This window comes from Anopheles ziemanni, unplaced genomic scaffold, assembly GCF_943734765.1.
Source record: "Anopheles ziemanni unplaced genomic scaffold, idAnoZiCoDA_A2_x.2 U_41, whole genome shotgun sequence".
In the NCBI taxonomy this organism is placed as follows: Eukaryota; Metazoa; Arthropoda; class Insecta; order Diptera; family Culicidae; genus Anopheles; species Anopheles ziemanni.
Window position 1 is genome coordinate 7,387 of NW_026689913.1, and position 18,618 is coordinate 26,004.

Genomic DNA, 18,618 nt, shown 5'->3' on the forward strand with positions numbered 1-18,618 from the left:
TCTCATTCTCTTTAAAGTCACTTTAAGCACCTTCTAAACACCATTTTGCATCGTCTCATTCTCTTTAAAGTCACTTTAAGCACCTTCTAAACCTCATTTTGCATCGTCTCATTCTCTTTAAAGTCACCTTAAGCACCTTCTAAACACCATTTTGCATCGTCTCATTCTCTTTAAAGTCACTTTAAGCACCTTCTAAAGACCATTTTGCATCGTCTCATTCTCTTTAAAGTCACTTTAAGCACCTTCTAAAGACCATTTTGCATCGTCTCATTCTCTTTAAAGTCACTTTAAGCACCTTCTAAACACCATTTTGCATCGTCTCATTCTCTTTAAAGTCACTTTAAGCACCTTCTAAACCTCATTTTGCATCGTCTCATTCTCTTTAAAGTCACTTTAAGCACCTTCTAAACACCATTTGGCATCGTCTCATTCTCTTTAAAGTCACTTTAAGCACCTTCTAAACCTCATTTTGCATCGTCTCATTCTCTTTAAAGTCACTTTAAGCACCTTCTAAACACCATTTTGCATCGTCTCATTCTCTTTAAAGTCACTTTAAGCACCTTCTAAACCTCATTTTGCATCGTCTCATTCTCTTTAAAGTCACTTTAAGCACCTTCTAAACCTCATTTTGCATCGTCTCATTCTCTTTAAAGTCACTTTAAGCACCTTCTAAACCTCATTTTGCATCGTCTCATTCTCTTTAAAGTCACCTTAAGCACCTTCTAAACACCATTTTGCATCGTCTCATTCTCTTTAAAGTCACTTTAAGCACCTTCTAAACCTCATTTTGCATCGTCTCATTCTCTTTAAAGTCACCTTAAGCACCTTCTAAACACCATTTTGCATCGTCTCATTCTCTTTAAAGTCACTTTAAGCACCTTCTAAACACCATTTTGCATCGTCTCATTCTCTTTAAAGTCACTTTAAGCACCTTCTAAACCTCATTTTGCATCGTCTCATTCTCTTTAAAGTCACTTTAAGCACCTTCTAAACCTCATTTTGCATCGTCTCATTCTCTTTAAAGTCACTTTAAGCACCTTCTAAACCTCATTTTGCATCGTCTCATTCTCTTTAAAGTCACTTTAAGCACCTTCTAAACCTCATTTTGCATCGTCTCATTCTCTTTAAAGTCACCTTAAGCACCTTCTAAACACCATTTTGCATCGTCTCATTCTCTTTAAAGTCACTTTAAGCACCTTCTAAACCTCATTTTGCATCGTCTCATTCTCTTTAAAGTCACCTTAAGCACCTTCTAAACACCATTTTGCATCGTCTCATTCTCTTTAAAGTCACTTTAAGCACCTTCTAAACCTCATTTTGCATCGTCTCATTCTCTTTAAAGTCACCTTAAGCACCTTCTAAACACCATTTTGCATCGTCTCATTCTCTTTAAAGTCACTTTAAGCACCTTCTAAACACCATTTTGCATCGTCTCATTCTCTTTAAAGTCACTTTAAGCACCTTCTAAACCTCATTTTGCATCGTCTCATTCTCTTTAAAGTCACTTTAAGCACCTTCTAAACCTCATTTTGCATCGTCTCATTCTCTTTAAAGTCACCTTAAGCACCTTCTAAACCTCATTTTGCATCGTCTCATTCTCTTTAAGGTCACTTTAAGCACCTTCTAAACCTCATTTTGCATCGTCTCATTCTCTTTAAAGTCACCTTAAGCACCTTCTAAACACCATTTTGCATCGTCTCATTCTCTTTAAAGTCACTTTAAGCACCTTCTAAACCTCATTTTGCATCGTCTCATTCTCTTTAAAGTCACTTTAAGCACCTTCTAAACCTCATTTTGCATCGTCTCATTCTCTTAAAGTCACCTTAAGCACCTTCTAAACACCATTTTGCATCGTCTCATTCTCTTTAAAGTCACTTTAAGCACCTTCTAAACCTCATTTTGCATCGTCTCATTCTCTTTAAAGTCACTTTAAGCACCTTCTAAACCTCATTTTGCATCGTCTCATTCTCTTTAAAGTCACCTTAAGCACCTTCTAAACACCATTTTGCATCGTCTTATTCTCTTTAAAGTCACTTTAAGCACCTTCTAAACCTCATTTTGCATCGTCTCATTCTCTTTAAAGTCACTTTAAGCACCTTCTAAACCTCATTTTGCATCGTCTCATTCTCTTTAAAGTCACCTTAAGCACCTTCTAAAGACCATTTTGCATCGTCTCATTCTCTTTAAAGTCACTTTAAGCACCTTCTAAACACCATTTTGCATCGTCTCATTCTCTTTAAAGTCACTTTAAGCACCTTCTAAACACCATTTTGCATCGTCTCATTCTCTTTAAAGTCACTTTAAGCACCTTCTAAACCTCATTTTGCATCGTCTCATTCTCTTTAAAGTCACCTTAAGCACCTTCTAAACCTCATTTTGCATCGTCTCATTCTCTTTAAGTCACCTTAAGCACCTTCTAAACCTCATTTTGCATCGTCTCATTCTCTTTAAAGTCACTTTAAGCACCTTCTAAACACCATTTTGCATCGTCTCATTCTCTTTAAAGTCACCTTAAGCACCTTCTAAACACCATTTTGCATCGTCTCATTCTCTTTAAGGTCACTTTAAGCACCTTCTAAACCTCATTTTGCATCGTCTCATTCTCTTTAAAGTCACCTTAAGCACCTTCTAAACACCATTTTGCATCGTCTCATTCTCTTTAAAGTCACTTTAAGCACCTTCTAAACACCATTTTGCATCGTCTCATTCTCTTTAAAGTCACTTTAAGCACCTTCTAAACACCATTTTGCATCGTCTCATTCTCTTTAAAGTCACTTTAAGCACCTTCTAAACCTCATTTTGCATCGTCTCATTCTCTTTAAAGTCACCTTAAGCACCTTCTAAACCTCATTTTGCATCGTCTCATTCTCTTTAAAGTCACCTTAAGCACCTTCTAAACACCAATTTTGCATCGTCTCATTCTCTTTAAAGTCACTTTAAGCACCTTCTAAACCTCATTTTGCATCGTCTCATTCTCTTTAAAGTCACCTTAAGCACCTTCTAAACACCATTTTGCATCGTCTCATTCTCTTTAAAGTCACTTTAAGCACCTTCTAAACACCATTTTGCATCGCCTCATTCTCTTTAAAGTCACTTTAAGCACCTTCTAAACACCATTTTGCATCGTCTCATTCTCTTTAAAGTCACTTTAAGCACCTTCTAAACCTCATTTTGCATCGTCTCATTCTCTTTAAAGTCACCTTAAGCACCTTCTAAACCTCATTTTGCATCGTCTCATTCTCTTTAAAGTCACTTTAAGCACCTTCTAAACCTCATTTTGCATCGTCTCATTCTCTTTAAAGTCACCTTAAGCACCTTCTAAACACCATTTTGCATCGTCTCATTCTCTTTAAAGTCACTTTAAGCACCTTCTAAACACCATTTTGCATCGTCTCATTCTCTTTAAAGTCACTTTAAGCACCTTCTAAACCACATTTTGCATCGTCTCATTCTCTTTAAAGTCACCTTAAGCACCTTCTAAACCTCATTTTGCATCGTCTCATTCTCTTTAAAGTCACCTTAAGCACCTTCTAAACCTCATTTTGCATCGTCTCATTCTCTTTAAAGTCACCTTAAGCACCTTCTAAACCTCATTTTGCATCGTCTCATTCTCTTTAAAGTCACTTTAAGCACCTTCTAAACACCATTTTGCATCGTCTCATTCTCTTTAAAGTCACCTTAAGCACCTTCTAAACACCATTTTGCATCGTCTCATTCTCTTTAAAGTCACTTTAAGCACCTTCTAAACCTCATTTTGCATCGTCTCATTCTCTTTAAAGTCACCTAAGCACCTTCTAAACACCATTTTGCATCGTCTCATTCTCTTTAAAGTCACTTTAAGCACCTTCTAAACACCATTTTGCATCGTCTCATTCTCTTTAAAGTCACTTTAAGCACCTTCTAAACACCATTTTGCATCGTCTCATTCTCTTTAAAGTCACTTTAAGCACCTTCTAAACCTCATTTTGCATCGTCTCATTCTCTTTAAAGTCACCTTAAGCACCTTCTAAACCTCATTTTGCATCGTCTCATTCTTTTTAAAGTCACCTTAAGCACCTTCTAAACACCATTTTGCATCGTCTCATTCTCTTTAAAGTCACTTTAAGCACCTTCTAAACCTCATTTTGCATCGTCTCATTCTCTTTAAAGTCACCTTAAGCACCTTCTAAACACCATTTTGCATCGTCTCATTCTCTTTAAAGTCACTTTAAGCACCTTCTAAACACCATTTTGCATCGTCTCATTCTCTTTAAAGTCACTTTAAGCACCTTCTAAACACCATTTTGCATCGTCTCATTCTCTTTAAAGTCACTTTAAGCACCTTCTAAACCTCATTTTGCATCGTCTCATTCTCTTTAAAGTCACCTTAAGCACCTTCTAAACCTCATTTTGCATCGTCTCATTCTCTTTAAAGTCACTTTAAGCACCTTCTAAACCTCATTTTGCATCAACTCATTCTCTTTAAAGTCACCTTAAGCACCTTCTAAACACCATTTTGCATCGTCTCATTCTCTTTAAAGTCACTTTAAGCACCTTCTAAACACCATTTTGCATCGTCTCATTCTCTTTAAAGTCACTTTAAGCACCTTCTAAACACCATTTTGCATCGTCTCATTCTCTTTAAAGTCACTTTAAGCACCTTCTAAACCTCATTTTGCATCGTCTCATTCTCTTTAAAGTCACCTTAAGCACCTTCTAAACACCATTTTGCATCGTCTCATTCTCTTTAAAGTCACTTTAAGCACCTTCTAAACACCATTTTGCATCGTCTCATTCTCTTTAAAGTCACTTTAAGCACCTTCTAAACCTCATTTTGCATCGTCTCATTCTCTTTAAAGTCACCTTAAGCACCTTCTAAACACCATTTTGCATCGTCTCATTCTCTTTAAAGTCACCATAAAGCACCTTCTAAACCTCATTTTGCATCGTCTCATTCTCTTTAAAGTCACTTTAAGCACCTTCTAAACACCATTTTGCATCGTCTCATTCTCTTTAAAGTCACCTTAAGCACCTTCTAAACACCATTTTGCATCGTCTCATTCTCTTTAAAGTCACTTTAAGCACCTTCTAAACACCATTTTGCATCGTCTCATTCTCTTTAAAGTCACTTTAAGCACCTTCTAAACCTCATTTTGCATCGTCTCATTCTCTTTAAAGTCACTTTAAGCACCTTCTAAAACACCATTTTGCATCGTCTCATTCTCTTTAAAGTCACTTTAAGCACCTTCTAAACACCATTTTGCATCGTCTCATTCTCTTTCAAGTCACTTTAAGCACCTTCTAAACCTCATTTTGCATCGTCCTCATTCTCTTTAAAGTCACTTTAAGCACCTTCTAAACACCATTTTGCATCGTCTCATTCTCTTTAAAGTCACTTTAAGCACCTTCTAAACACCATTTTGCATCGTCTCATTCTCTTTAAAGTCACTTTAAGCACCTTCTAAACCTCATTTTGCATCGTCTCATTCTCTTTAAAGTCACCTTAAGCACTTCTAAACACCATTTTGCATCGTCTCATTCTCTTTAAAGTCACCTTAAGCACCTTCTAAACCTCATTTTGCATCGTCTCATTCTCTTTAAAGTCACCTTAAGCACCTTCTAAACACCATTTTGCATCGTCTCATTCTCTTAAAAGTCACTTTAAGCACCTTCTAACACCATTTTGCATAGTCTCATTCTCTTTAAAGTCACTTTAAGCACCTTCTAAACTCATTTTGCATCGTCTCATTCTCTTTAAAGTCACTTTAAGCACCTTCTAAACACCATTTTGCATCGTCTCATTCTCTTTAAAGTCACTTTAAGCACCTTCTAAACCTCATTTTGCATCGTCTCATTCTCTTTAAAGTCACTTTAAGCACCTTCTAAACCTCATTTTGCATCGTCTCATTCTCTTTAAAGTCACCTTAAGCACCTTCTAAACACAATTTTGCATCGTCTCATTCTCTTTAAAGTCACTTTAAGCACCTTCTAAACCTCATTTTGCATCGTCTCATTCTCTTTAAAGTCACCTTAAGCACCTTCTAAACACCATTTTGCATCGTCTCATTCTCTTTAAAGTCACTTTAAGCACCTTCTAAACCTCATTTTGCATCGTCTCATTCTCTTTAAAGTCACTTTAAGCAACTTCTAAACCTCATTTTGCATCGTCTCATTCTCTTTAAAGACACTTTAAGCACCTTCTAAACCTCATTTTGCATCGTCTCATTCTCTTTAAAGTCACTTTAAGCACCTTCTAAACACCATTTTGCATCGTCTCATTCTCTTTAAAGTCACCTTAAGCACCTTCTAAACCTCATTTTGCATCGTCTCATTCTCTTTAAAGTCACCTTAAGCACCTTCTAAACACCATTTTGCATCGTCTCATTCTCTTTAAAGTCACCTTAAGCACCTTCTAAACACCATTTTGCATCGTCTCATTCTCTTTAAAGTCACTTTAAGCACCTTCTAAACCTCATTTTGCATCGTCTCATTCCTCTTTAAAGTCACTTTAAGCACCTTCTAAACCTCATTTTGCATCGTCTCATTCTCTTTAAAGTCACTTTAAGCACCTTGTAAACCTCATTTTGCATCGTCTCATTCTCTTTAAAGTCACTTTAAGCACCTTCTAAACCTCATTTTGCATCGTCTCATTCTCTTTAAAGTCACTTTAAGCACCTTCTAAACCTCATTTTGCATCGTCTCATTCTCTTTAAAGTCACTTTAAGCACCTTCTAAACCTCATTTTGCATCGTCTCATTCTCTTTAAAGTCACCTTAAGCACCTTCTAAACCTCATTTTGCATCGTCTCATTCTCTTTAAAGTCACTTTAAGCACCTTCTAAACCTCATTTTGCATCGTCTCATTCTCTTTAAAGTCACTTTAAGCACCTTCTAAACACCATTTTGCATCGTCTCATTCTCTTTAAAGTCACTTTAAGCACCTTCTAAACACCATTTTGCATCGTCTCATTCTCTTTAAAGTCACCTTAAGCACCTTCTAAACCTCATTTTGCATCGTCTCATTCTCTTTAAAGTCACTTTAAGCACCTTCTAAACACCATTTTGCATCGTCTCATTCTCTTTAAAGTCACCTTAAGCACCTTCTAAACACCATTTTGCATCGTCTCATTCTCTTTAAAGTCACTTTAAGCACCTTCTAAACCTCATTTTGCATCGTCTCATTCTCTTTAAAGTCACTTTAAGCACCTTCTAAACCTCATTTTGCATCGTCTCATTCTCTTTAAAGTCACTTTAAGCACCTTCTAAACCTCATTTTGCATCGTCTCATTCTCTTTAAAGTCACTTTAAGCACCTTCTAAACATCATTTTGCATCGTCTCATTCTCTTTAAAGTCACTTTAAGCACCTTCTAAACCTCATTTTGCATCGTCTCATTCTCTTTAAAGTCACTTTAAGCACCTTCAAAACCTCATTTTGCATCGTCTCATTCTCTTTAAAGTCACCTTAAGCACCTTCTAAACCTCATTTTGCATCGTCTCATTCTCTTTAAAGTCACTTTAAGCACCTTCTAAACACCATTTTGCATCGTCTCATTCTCTTTAAAGTCACCTTAAGCACCTTCTAAACCTCATTTTGCATCGTCTCATTCTCTTTAAAGTCACTTTAAGCACCTTCTAAACCTCATTTTGCATCGTCTCATTCTCTTTAAAGTCACCTTAAGCACCTTCTAAACACCATTTTGCATCGTCTCATTCTCTTTAAAGTCACTTTAAGCACCTTCTAAACCTCATTTTGCATCGTCTCATTCTCTTTAAAGTCACCTTAAGCACCTTCTAAACACCATTTTGCATCGTCTCATTCTCTTTAAAGTCACTTTAAGCACCTTCTAAACCTCATTTTGCATCGTCTCATTCTCTTTAAAGTCACTTTAAGCACCTTCTAAACACCATTTTGCATCGTCTCATTCTCTTTAAAGTCACTTTAAGCACCTTCTAAACCTCATTTTGCATCGTCTCTTTCTCTTTAAAGTCACCTTAAGCACCTTCTAAACACCATTTTGCATCGTCTCATTCTCTTTAAAGTCACCTTAAGCACCTTCTAAACCTCATTTTGCATTGTCTCATTCTCTTTAAAGTCACTTTAAGCACCTTCTAAACACCATTTTGCATCGTCTCATTCTCTTTAAAGTCACCTTAAGCACCTTCTAAACACCATTTTGCATCGTCTCATTCTCTTTAAAGTCACTTTAAGCACCTTCTAAACACCATTTTGCATCGTCTCATTCTCTTTAAAGTCACTTTAAGCACCTTCTAAACCTCATTTTGCATCGTCTCATTCTCTTTAAAGTCACTTTAAGCACCTTCTAAACACCGTTTTGCATCGTCTCATTCTCTTTAAAGTCACTTTAAGCACCTTCTAAACCTCATTTTGCATCGTCTCATTCTCTTTAAAGTCACTTTAAGCACCTTCTAAACCTCATTTTGCATCGTCTCATTCTCTTTAAAAGTCACCTTAAGCACCTTCTAAACACCATTTTGCATCGTCTCATTCTCTTTAAAGTCACTTTAAGCACCTCTAAACCTCATTTTGCATCGTCTCATTCTCTTTAAAGTCACCTTAAGCACCTTCTAAACACCATTTTGCATCGTCTCATTCTCTTTAAAGTCACTTTAAGCACCTTCTAAACCTCATTTTGCATCGTCTCATTCTCTTTAAAGTCACTTTAAGCACCTTCTAAACCTCATTTTGCATCGTCTCATTCTCTTTAAAGTCACTTTAAGCACCTTCTAAACCTCATTTTGCATCGTCTCATTCTCTTTAAAGTCACTTTAAGCACCTTCTAAACACCATTTTGCATCGTCTCATTCTCTTTAAAGTCACCTTAAGCACCTTCTAAACCTCATTTTGCATCGTCTCATTCTCTTTAAAGTCACCTTAAGCACCTTCTAAACACCATTTTGCATCGTCTCATTCTCTTTAAAGTCACCTTAAGCACCTTCTAAACACCATTTTGCATCGTCTCATTCTCTTTAAAGTCACTTTAAGCACCTTCTAAACCTCATTTTGCATCGTCTCATTCTCTTTAAAGTCACCTTAAGCACCTTCTAAACCTCATTTTGCATCGTCTCATTCTCTTTAAAGTCACTTTAAGCACCTTCTAAACACCATTTTGCATCGTCTCATTCTCTTTAAAGTCACTTTAAGCACCTTCTAAACACCATTTTGCATCGTCTCATTCTCTTTAAAGTCACTTTAAGCACCTTCTAAACACCATTTTGCATCGTCTCATTCTCTTTAAAGTCACTTTAAGCACCTTCTAAACCTCATTTTGCATCGTCTCATTCTCTTTAAAGTCACCTTAAGCACCTTCTAAACACCATTTTGCATCGTCTCATTCTCTTTAAAGTCACTTTAAGCACCTTCTAAACCTCATTTTGCATCGTCTCATTCTCTTTAAAGTCACCTTAAGCACCTTCTAAACACCATTTTGCATCGTCTCAATCTCTTTAAAGTCACTTTAAGCACCTTCTAAACCTCATTTTGCATCGTCTCATTCTCTTTAAAGTCACCTTAAGCACCTTCTAAACCTCATTTTGCATCGTCTCATTCTCTTTAAAGTCACTTTAAGCACCTTCTAAACCTCATTTTGCATCGTCTCATTCTCTTTAAAGTCACCTTAAGCACCTTCTAAACACCATTTTGCATCGTCTCATTCTCTTTAAAGTCACTTTAAGCACCTTCTAAACCTCATTTTGCATCGTCTCATTCTCTTTAAAGTCACCTTAAGCACCTTCTAAACACCATTTTGCATCGTCTCATTCTCTTTAAAGTCACTTTAAGCACCTTCTAAACCTCATTTTGCATCGTCTCATTCTCTTTAAAGTCTTCTTAAGCACCTTCTAAACACCATTTTGCATCGTCTCATTCTCTTTAAAGTCACTTTAAGCACCTTCTAAACCTCATTTTGCATCGTCTCATTCTCTTTAAAGTCACCTTAAGCACCTTCTAAACACCATTTTGCATCGTCTCATTCTCTTTAAAGTCACTTTAAGCACCTTCTAAACGTCATTTTGCATCGTCTCATTCTCTTTAAAGTCACCTTAAGCACCTTCTAAACACCATTTTGCATCGTCTCATTCTCTTTAAAGTCACCTTAAGCACCTTCTAAACCTCATTTTGCATCGTCTCATTCTCTTTAAAGTCACCTTAAGCACCTTCTAAACACCATTTTGCATCGTCTCATTCTCTTTAAAGTCACTTTAAGCACCTTCTAAACCTCATTTTGCATCGTCTCATTCTCTTTAAAGTCACTTTAAGCACCTTCTAAACACCATTTTGCATCGTCTCATTCTCTTTAAAGTCACTTTAAGCACCTTCTAAACGTCATTTTGCATCGTCTCATTCTCTTTAAAGTCACCTTAAGCACCTTCTAAACACCATTTTGCATCGTCTCATTCTCTTTAAAGTCACTTTAAGCACCTTCTAAACACCATTTTGCATCGTCTCATTCTCTTTAAAGTCACTTTAAGCACCTTCTAAACCTCATTTTGCATCGTCTCATTCTCTTTAAAGTCACCTTAAGCACCTTCTAAACACCATTTTGCATCGTCTCATTCTCTTTAAAGTCACTTTAAGCACCTTCTAAACCTCATTTTGCATCGTCTCATTCTCTTTAAAGTCACCTTAAGCACCTTCTAAACACCATTTTGCATCGTCTCATTCTCTTTAAAGTCACCTTAAGCACCTTCTAAACACCATTTTGCATCGTCTCATTCTCTTTAAAGTCACTTTAAGCACCTTCTAAACCTCATTTTGCATCGTCTCATTCTCTTTAAAGTCACCTTAAGCACCTTCTAAACCTCATTTTGCATCGTCTCATTCTCTTTAAAGTCACTTTAAGCACCTTCTAAACCTCATTTTGCATCGTCTCATTCTCTTTAAAGTCACTTTAAGCACCTTCTAAACACCATTTTGCATCGTCTCATTCTCTTTAAAGTCACCTTAAGCACCTTCTAAACCTCATTTTGCATCGTCTCATTCTCTTTAAAGTCACCTTAAGCACCTTCTAAACACCATTTTGCATCGTCTCATTCTCTTTAAAGTCACCTTAAGCACCTTCTAAACACCATTTTGCATCGTCTCATTCTCTTTAAAGTCACTTTAAGCACCTTCTAAACCTCATTTTGCATCGTCTCATTCTCTTTAAAGTCACCTTAAGCACCTTCTAAACCTCATTTTGCATCGTCTCATTCTCTTTAAAGTCACTTTAAGCACCTTCTAAACACCATTTTGCATCGTCTCATTCTCTTTAAAGTCACTTTAAGCACCTTCTAAACGTCATTTTGCATCGTCTCATTCTCTTTAAAGTCACCTTAAGCACCTTCTAAACACCATTTTGCATCGTCTCATTCTCTTTAAAGTCACCTTAAGCACCTTCTAAACGTCATTTTGCATCGTCTCATTCTCTTTAAAGTCACCTTAAGCACCTTCTAAACACCATTTTGCATCGTCTCATTCTCTTTAAAGTCACTTTAAGCACCTTCTAAACCTCATTTTGCATCGTCTCATTCTCTTTAAAGTCACTTTAAGCACCTTCTAAACACCATTTTGCATCGTCTCATTCTCTTTAAAGTCACTTTAAGCACCTTCTAAACACCATTTTGCATCGTCTCATTCTCTTTAAAGTCACTTTAAGCACCTTCTAAACACCATTTTGCATCGTCTCATTCTCTTTAAAGTCACTTTAAGCACCTTCTAAACACCATTTTGCATCGTCTCATTCTCTTTAAAGTCACTTTAAGCACCTTCTAAACACCATTTTGCATCGTCTCATTCTCTTTAAAGTCACTTTAAGCACCTTCTAAACACCATTTTGCATCGTCTCATTCTCTTTAAAGTCACTTTAAGCACCTTCTAAACACCATTTTGCATCGTCTCATTCTCTTTAAAGTCACTTTAAGCACCTTCTAAACACCATTTTGCATCGTCTCATTCTCTTTAAAGTCACTTTAAGCACCTTCTAAACCTCATTTTGCATCGTCTCATTCTCTTTAAAGTCACTTTAAGCACCTTCTAAACACCATTTTGCATCGTCTCATTCTCTTTAAAGTCACTTTAAGCACCTTCTAAACCTCATTTTGCATCGTCTCATTCTCTTTAAAGTCACCTTAAGCACCTTCTAAACACCATTTTGCATCGTCTCATTCTCTTTAAAGTCACTTTAAGCACCTTCTAAACCTCATTTTGCATCGTCTCATTCTCTTTAAAGTCACCTTAAGCACCTTCTAAACACCATTTTGCATCGTCTCATTCTCTTTAAAGTCACCTTAAGCACCTTCTAAACACCATTTTGCATCGTCTCATTCTCTTTAAAGTCACTTTAAGCACCTTCTAAACCTCATTTTGCATCGTCTCATTCTCTTTAAAGTCACTTTAAGCACCTTCTAAACCTCATTTTGCATCGTCTCATTCTCTTTAAAGTCACCTTAAGCACCTTCTAAACACCATTTTGCATCGTCTCATTCTCTTTAAAGTCACTTTAAGCACCTTCTAAACCTCATTTTGCATCGTCTCATTCTCTTTAAAGTCACTTTAATTACCTTCTAAACCTCATTTTGCATCGTCTCATTCTCTTTAAAGTCACTTTAAGCACCTTCTAAACACCATTTTGCATCGTCTCATTCTCTTTAAAGTCACTTTAAGCACCTTCTAAACACCATTTTGCATCGTCTCATTCTCTTTAAAGTCACTTTAAGCACCTTCTAAACACCATTTTGCATCGTCTCATTCTCTTTAAAGTCACTTTAAGCACCTTCTAAACACCATTTTGCATCGTCTCATTCTCTTTAAAGTCACTTTAAGCACCTTCTAAACCTCATTTTGCATCGTCTCATTCTCTTTAAAGTCACCTTAAGCACCTTCTAAACACCATTTTGCATCGTCTCATTCTCTTTAAAGTCACTTTAAGCACCTTCTAAACACCATTTTGCATCGTCTCATTCTCTTTAAAGTCACTTTAAGCACCTTCTAAACACCATTTTGCATCGTCTCATTCTCTTTAAAGTCACTTTAAGCACCTTCTAAACCTCATTTTGCATCGTCTCATTCTCTTTAAAGTCACTTTAAGCACCTTCTAAACCTCATTTTGCATCGTCTCATTCTCTTTAAAGTCACCTTAAGCACCTTCTAAACACCATTTTGCATCGTCTCATTCTCTTTAAAGTCACTTTAAGCACCTTCTAAACCTCATTTTGCATCGTCTCATTCTCTTTAAAGTCACTGTAGGGTACGGCCTACTCCGGAACTTGTTACTCAACAGGTGGATAGAGAAAAGAAGAAAATGGTTTCAAAAATCTGGGTTTGTCCAACGGTACCAGAGAACGCAATATAGTGTCCACAGATCGCTACCCGCCAGGGACTTTCTGTGGATTATAATGCTAAGTATGTTGGGGACAGAGCCTAACAAACACCAGTGGTTTGTTCTCAAGTTGGGTTTATTTGATTTTCTGAACGCCTTTACTTACGTCACAAATGTTGTGCTAGCGATGTCTAAGCCCGGTGACACTGTTATCAATTAACCGTTATTTTTGAACAGCAGGTTATCATAAACTGGTACTTGTAGGGTTTCGTTAAATTCAAAATTCCTAACTGTTCAGAGCCTTGTAGAGTTCTGTGGCCTACCTTTAGGCGTCGCAATATCGTACATTCTGCCACCTTAAAATTGAATAATTTTAACTGTTTGCTTTTGGTAATACACACAGCTTTACCAATGGCCTAGTCACTGTACTTCCCTTACTTGTACGCAATGTAAAGACACGCGCTTTGCCATCCTTTCCACGATGCTCCTCGGTTACGCGTGCTAATGGCCAACACGCCGAAGGCACATTATCTTCCTTAATTATAACTAACGTTCCTGGCGTTACTGTGGTTGTACCTTCCTTTGTCCATTTAGAACGCGCCTGCAGTTGTTGTAAATACTCCTTCTGCCAACGGTTCCAAAAGTGCTGGCGAAGTTGTTGAACATGACGCCAGTGGTTCAACCGGTTTTCGGCTTCGTACAGCAAGCAGTGGTCCGGAACAAGCTGTAGGTTCGTTCCAACCAGGAAATGTCCAGGAGTGAGTGCTGTCATATCGTGTGGGTCATCTGACATCGATGTTATAGGTCGGGAGTTGACACAGCATTCTATCTCGTCCAGCAGCGTAGACATGTCCTCATACGAAAGTGATGTCGTTCCTAAAACGCGCACTAGGTGGTACTTCATGGTTTTGACGGCGGCTTCCCACAGTCCACCGAAGTGAGGAGCTCTTGGTGGGATGAACTTCCATGAAATTTTGCGTTCTAGTGTCCAAGCTTGAATGCTCTGCTGGTGTTCAGTTGTACGCAACAGCTTGTACAACTCGTTCAGCTTGTTTGCTGCTCCCTTGAAGTTCGTCGCGTTGTCCGAGTGCAACTCCAATGGCAAACCACGACGAGACACAAACCGTCGTAATGCTGCTATAAATGCTTCCGTTGTCAGGTTTGACACCAGCTCGATGTGTACGGCACGGGTGGTGAAGCATACAAATATGGCGACGTATGCCTTCACGGGCGCCGCCCGTCGGTGGCCACCTTTCAGGAACACTGGACCACAGTAGTCAACACCGGTGATCGAAAAAGGAGGGGCCGGTGTTACTCGGACAGCCGGCAGGTCAGCCATTATAGTTGCTGACGACGATGGTCGGGCGCGGAAGCAGGTGTGGCACTGATGAAATACCTTCCGGGCGAGATTTCGGCCACTTGTAATCCAGAAGCGTTGTCTGCACGTGTTTAGCATCAGAGTCGGTCCCGCGTGAAGTAACTGTTTATGAAAATGTTCCATCAGCAGACGAGCGAATGGATGGCTGGCCGGAACAACTAGTGGATGCTTAACATCCTCCGCTAGCGGTGAATTGGACAAACGTCCTCCAACTCGGATGTTTCCGTCAGCTCCCAGTTGCGGATGCAACCATCTAAGCGGGGACGACGCAGGAACGGGTTTCTTCTGCTGCAAGGCCTTGATTTCTTGCTGCAGGTGGTCTCGTTGAGCCAAGCGGCACAGTACTTCTTCCGCATCCGTCAAATCCTTAGTCGTCAGGCCAGGGTTCTCGTACGACCGGCGTTTGGTGCATCGGTTCCAATACTGAACCCAGTACGCTGTCATCCGTCGCAGCTTAGAATACGATGAAAAGAGTGTAAATATGCGGTGAGCTGGCAGCTCAATGGCAGCGCATGCCACAACTGCTACTCGCTGCTCTGCTTGCACTGACGGATCTGGTGTCGCAAGCAGTGGTGGAGGCCATTGATCTTCTGGCAGGCTCATCCAGGAAGGACCCTGCCACCATAGGGTACTGGAGAGGAGATCTTTGCCCAAACATCCTCTCGAAGCAAGGTCAGCCGGGTTGTCGACTCCTGCGATGTGACGCCACGTGCAACCTTCTGTTAATTGTTGCACCTGCGATACCCGGTTGGCAACATATGGCTTCCAGGAGTTTGGTGATGCTCGCAGCCAATGTACCACAGTCATGGAGTCTGTCCAGAAGACTGCCAGAGATCCTGGGTTGACCGCAGTCCTTACTCGGTCGAATAGCAAGCTGGCCAACTGTGCTGCGCACAGTTCAAGCCGAGCGATAGAGTGCTTGCTATTGAGGGGCGTCACTTTGGTTTTTGAGGCGAAGAGCTCCATTGTGCCATGTCCCTGGGCATCGCAACTACGGATGTAGCAGCATGCTCCATATCCTTTCTCCGAAGCATCGCAGAAGACGTGGTATTGGATGGTGGTCACTGAAGATCTAATGGCGACTCGCGGAATGCTGATGTTGTGAAGGTAATGCATTTGCTCAAGAAAGTTAAGCCATTCCGTTCGTAGCTGCAGCGGAAGTTCAGCATCCCATCCCCAGGGTTGTTGGTTGACGTGTTTCAGAGTCCATACACGTTGAAGAAGTTGCTTGGCAACCGCCTTCACTGGGTCAACAAACCCTACCGGATCGTAGATCTTCCCAATGGTGGATAATACCCTGCGTCTGGTTGCATCTTTGTTGACATCAGGGGCTTGGACTTTGAAGCGCAGAGTGTCCGCTGACGTATCCCATATGATTCCAAGTGTTGCCAACGATCCGTCGTCATCGTCGTTGGGATAAGGGCTGGATGCTCGGCTTTGTTGGTCCACATGATGCAACACCGCTTCCTCGTTTGATGCCCATTTCCGCAGCTCAAATCCACCTTTGGCAAACAGTTGTTCGGTTTGCTGTTGCAAGGTTTGAGCAGCCTCGGGTGAATCAGCTCCAGACACAAAGTCATCCACGTAGAAGTCAGAGAACCGAGCTGCTGCTATTGGAAAGTCCCTTCCATGATCCAATACTGTTTGTTGCAGAGATCTCACCGCAAGGAATGGTGCAGATGCAGTTCCATAAGTTACAGTATTCAGCTCATATTCTTCGATGGGATCATGGGGCGAAGCTCGCCACAGAATGCGCTGTAGGGCGCGATCGTTGGGATGTACCCATACTTGGCGGTACATTTTTGCCACATCTCCTGTCAGTGCAATTTGATGAGTTCTGAATCGCATCAGGATCGATGTAGCATCTTGTTGAATTGTTGGTCCGATCATCAGCGTATCATTCAACGACACTCCTGTCGATGACTTGCTGGATGCGTCGAACACAACCCGACACTTCGTGGTGGTGCTGTCGTCCTTAAACACAGGATGGTGTGGGAGGTAGAATGTTTCCCGACTATCAACTGTTGCTGCCACCTTTGTCATGTGGCCTAAGCGGAGGTATTCGGCCATGAACTCCACGTATGCCTTTTTTGTTTCGGGTTCTCGCTGCATACGTCTCTCGATAGCCAGAAACCGATGGAGGGCGATCGTCCGCGAGTCACCTAGTTTCCCGATCATGTCAGACTTTCTCGGAAGTCGGACGACATATCGGCCGGCTTCGTCTCTGCTTGTAGTGGAGGCGTAGTGGTCCTCACAGGCTCTCTCCTCGATACTCCAACTAGGGAGACTGCCTACGTCTTCTATTGCGAAGAATTTCCGCATCATCGTAGTCAGCTCGTTGGTGTGTACGGCGACTGAACACACCACTGGCAGCGACTGCTCTGCTATCTGGGCTGTGCCACTTACAACCCACCCAAATGCTGTTTCTTGGAGTGACGGCATACCTTCTCCAAGTGAGATGCGTCCGGTTTTTAAAAGCTCGTAGAAGCACGCCGCACCCTGGATGATATCGATTCCACCAGGCTTGTGGAATGTTGGGTCAGCCAAGACGCAGGTTGCTGGAATCGTCCACTGGCTGTGGTGTATACGATGGGCCGGCACATCTGCTGACAGCTTGGGCAGTACCAGCATCTCCAGCGACGTCGAAAATGATGAACAGCGTGATTGGATGGTGGCTCGTACTGATGACTTTACGTTCGTCGCTTGGCTGCCACCAATCCCCGACAGCGGAATGCTCACCGACTTCCGAGGTAGGTTTAAGAATTGCGCCAACCTTCCCGTAATGAAGTTGGACTGTGCTCCACTGTCCAAGAGAGCCCTCGCAGCATGGTTCTTCCCTGCGCTGTCAGTGATGTACAACATGACGGTTGACAGCAACACTGTCGATGGTATCGCCGTGTGTAGCGATATTGTAGCTGTACGGTGTTCTGCTGCAGATGTTGGCTGTTCGTGACGGATCTCGCTGGCGGCACTAGTCCCTTCGTCGTGGAGCAAGGTGTGATGTTTCTGCTGGCACCGACGACACGTCCACTTCGATGGGCACCTTTTGTTGAGATGACCAGCTCCGAAACAGTTGAAACAACTTTTCCAACTTCGGAGCTTGTCCCGTTTGTCTGGTAGCGACAATGCTATGAAATCCGCGCACTTGCTGAGCATATGGGTGTCCTGGCACATTACACACGTTGCGGTCGGTGACGGTGTAACGGTCGACGTGAACGCTTTAGTAGGAGCCGGCTTTGGACGAGATGGTTTGTCCATATTGCCTGCTGCGCAGCTCTCCAACACTTCACATTGTCGCGTGATGTAGTCGAACGTACGGAACAAATCCGGAAACTCGCCGTGCTGCAATGTAAGCTCCCATGCCTTACGAGTGCTGGAGTCCATACACGACGCGAGGATGTGGGTGATGATGAGGTTGCTTGTTTCATCAATGTTCTTCTCTAAGAACTGCAACCCATCAACGTGACTCTTACACGTTTCTACTAGTGATCGAAGTTCGCTGGCTGATTCACGTTGCACGGGTTTAAGTTGGAGTAACCCAGCAATGTGCTTGTCGACGATTGCTCTCGGGTTCGCGAACCGCTTTTCTAGCACCTCTCAGGCACTCTTGTAGTTGTTGCTGCTCACCATTGCTGCGTTAATTATCCCTGCAGCCTTTCCGGTGAGTGCCTTGTTCAGGTGATGTAATTTTGCTGCATCCGAAACAGGTGTCCTTCCCATGATGTCGAGGAACATGGCCTTGAATTTGGGCCACTCTTCGTAGCGTCCGTCAAAGGTTGGCATCGGGACACTGAGGTGATGCGCTGCCGAAGTTACCGGAGCTGCTGACGTTGTTGGTGTTTCGTCCAGCTGTGCCTCCAGAATGGCTGTGCAGGTGGTGTGGATCTTCCGGAAGGCATCGTCGGCGTCCATGTCGACTTCGAGGTCATCTGGCAGGAGATCTAT

The 18,618-nt window shown here is 40.7% G+C and overlaps 1 protein-coding gene across 1 annotated transcript; it reads right to left on the minus strand.

The window, feature by feature from the left end:
- Nucleotides 1–13,733: 13,733 nt before the first annotated feature.
- LOC131292797 (uncharacterized) lies at nucleotides 13,734–18,057 on the minus strand (the record flags this gene model as incomplete). Its single annotated transcript, XM_058320880.1, has 1 exon — nucleotides 13,734–18,057. A coding segment is annotated over exon 1 (4,324 nt), but the record flags the coding sequence as incomplete, so codon positions are not given.
- Between the last annotated feature and the right edge of the window lie 561 nt (nucleotides 18,058–18,618).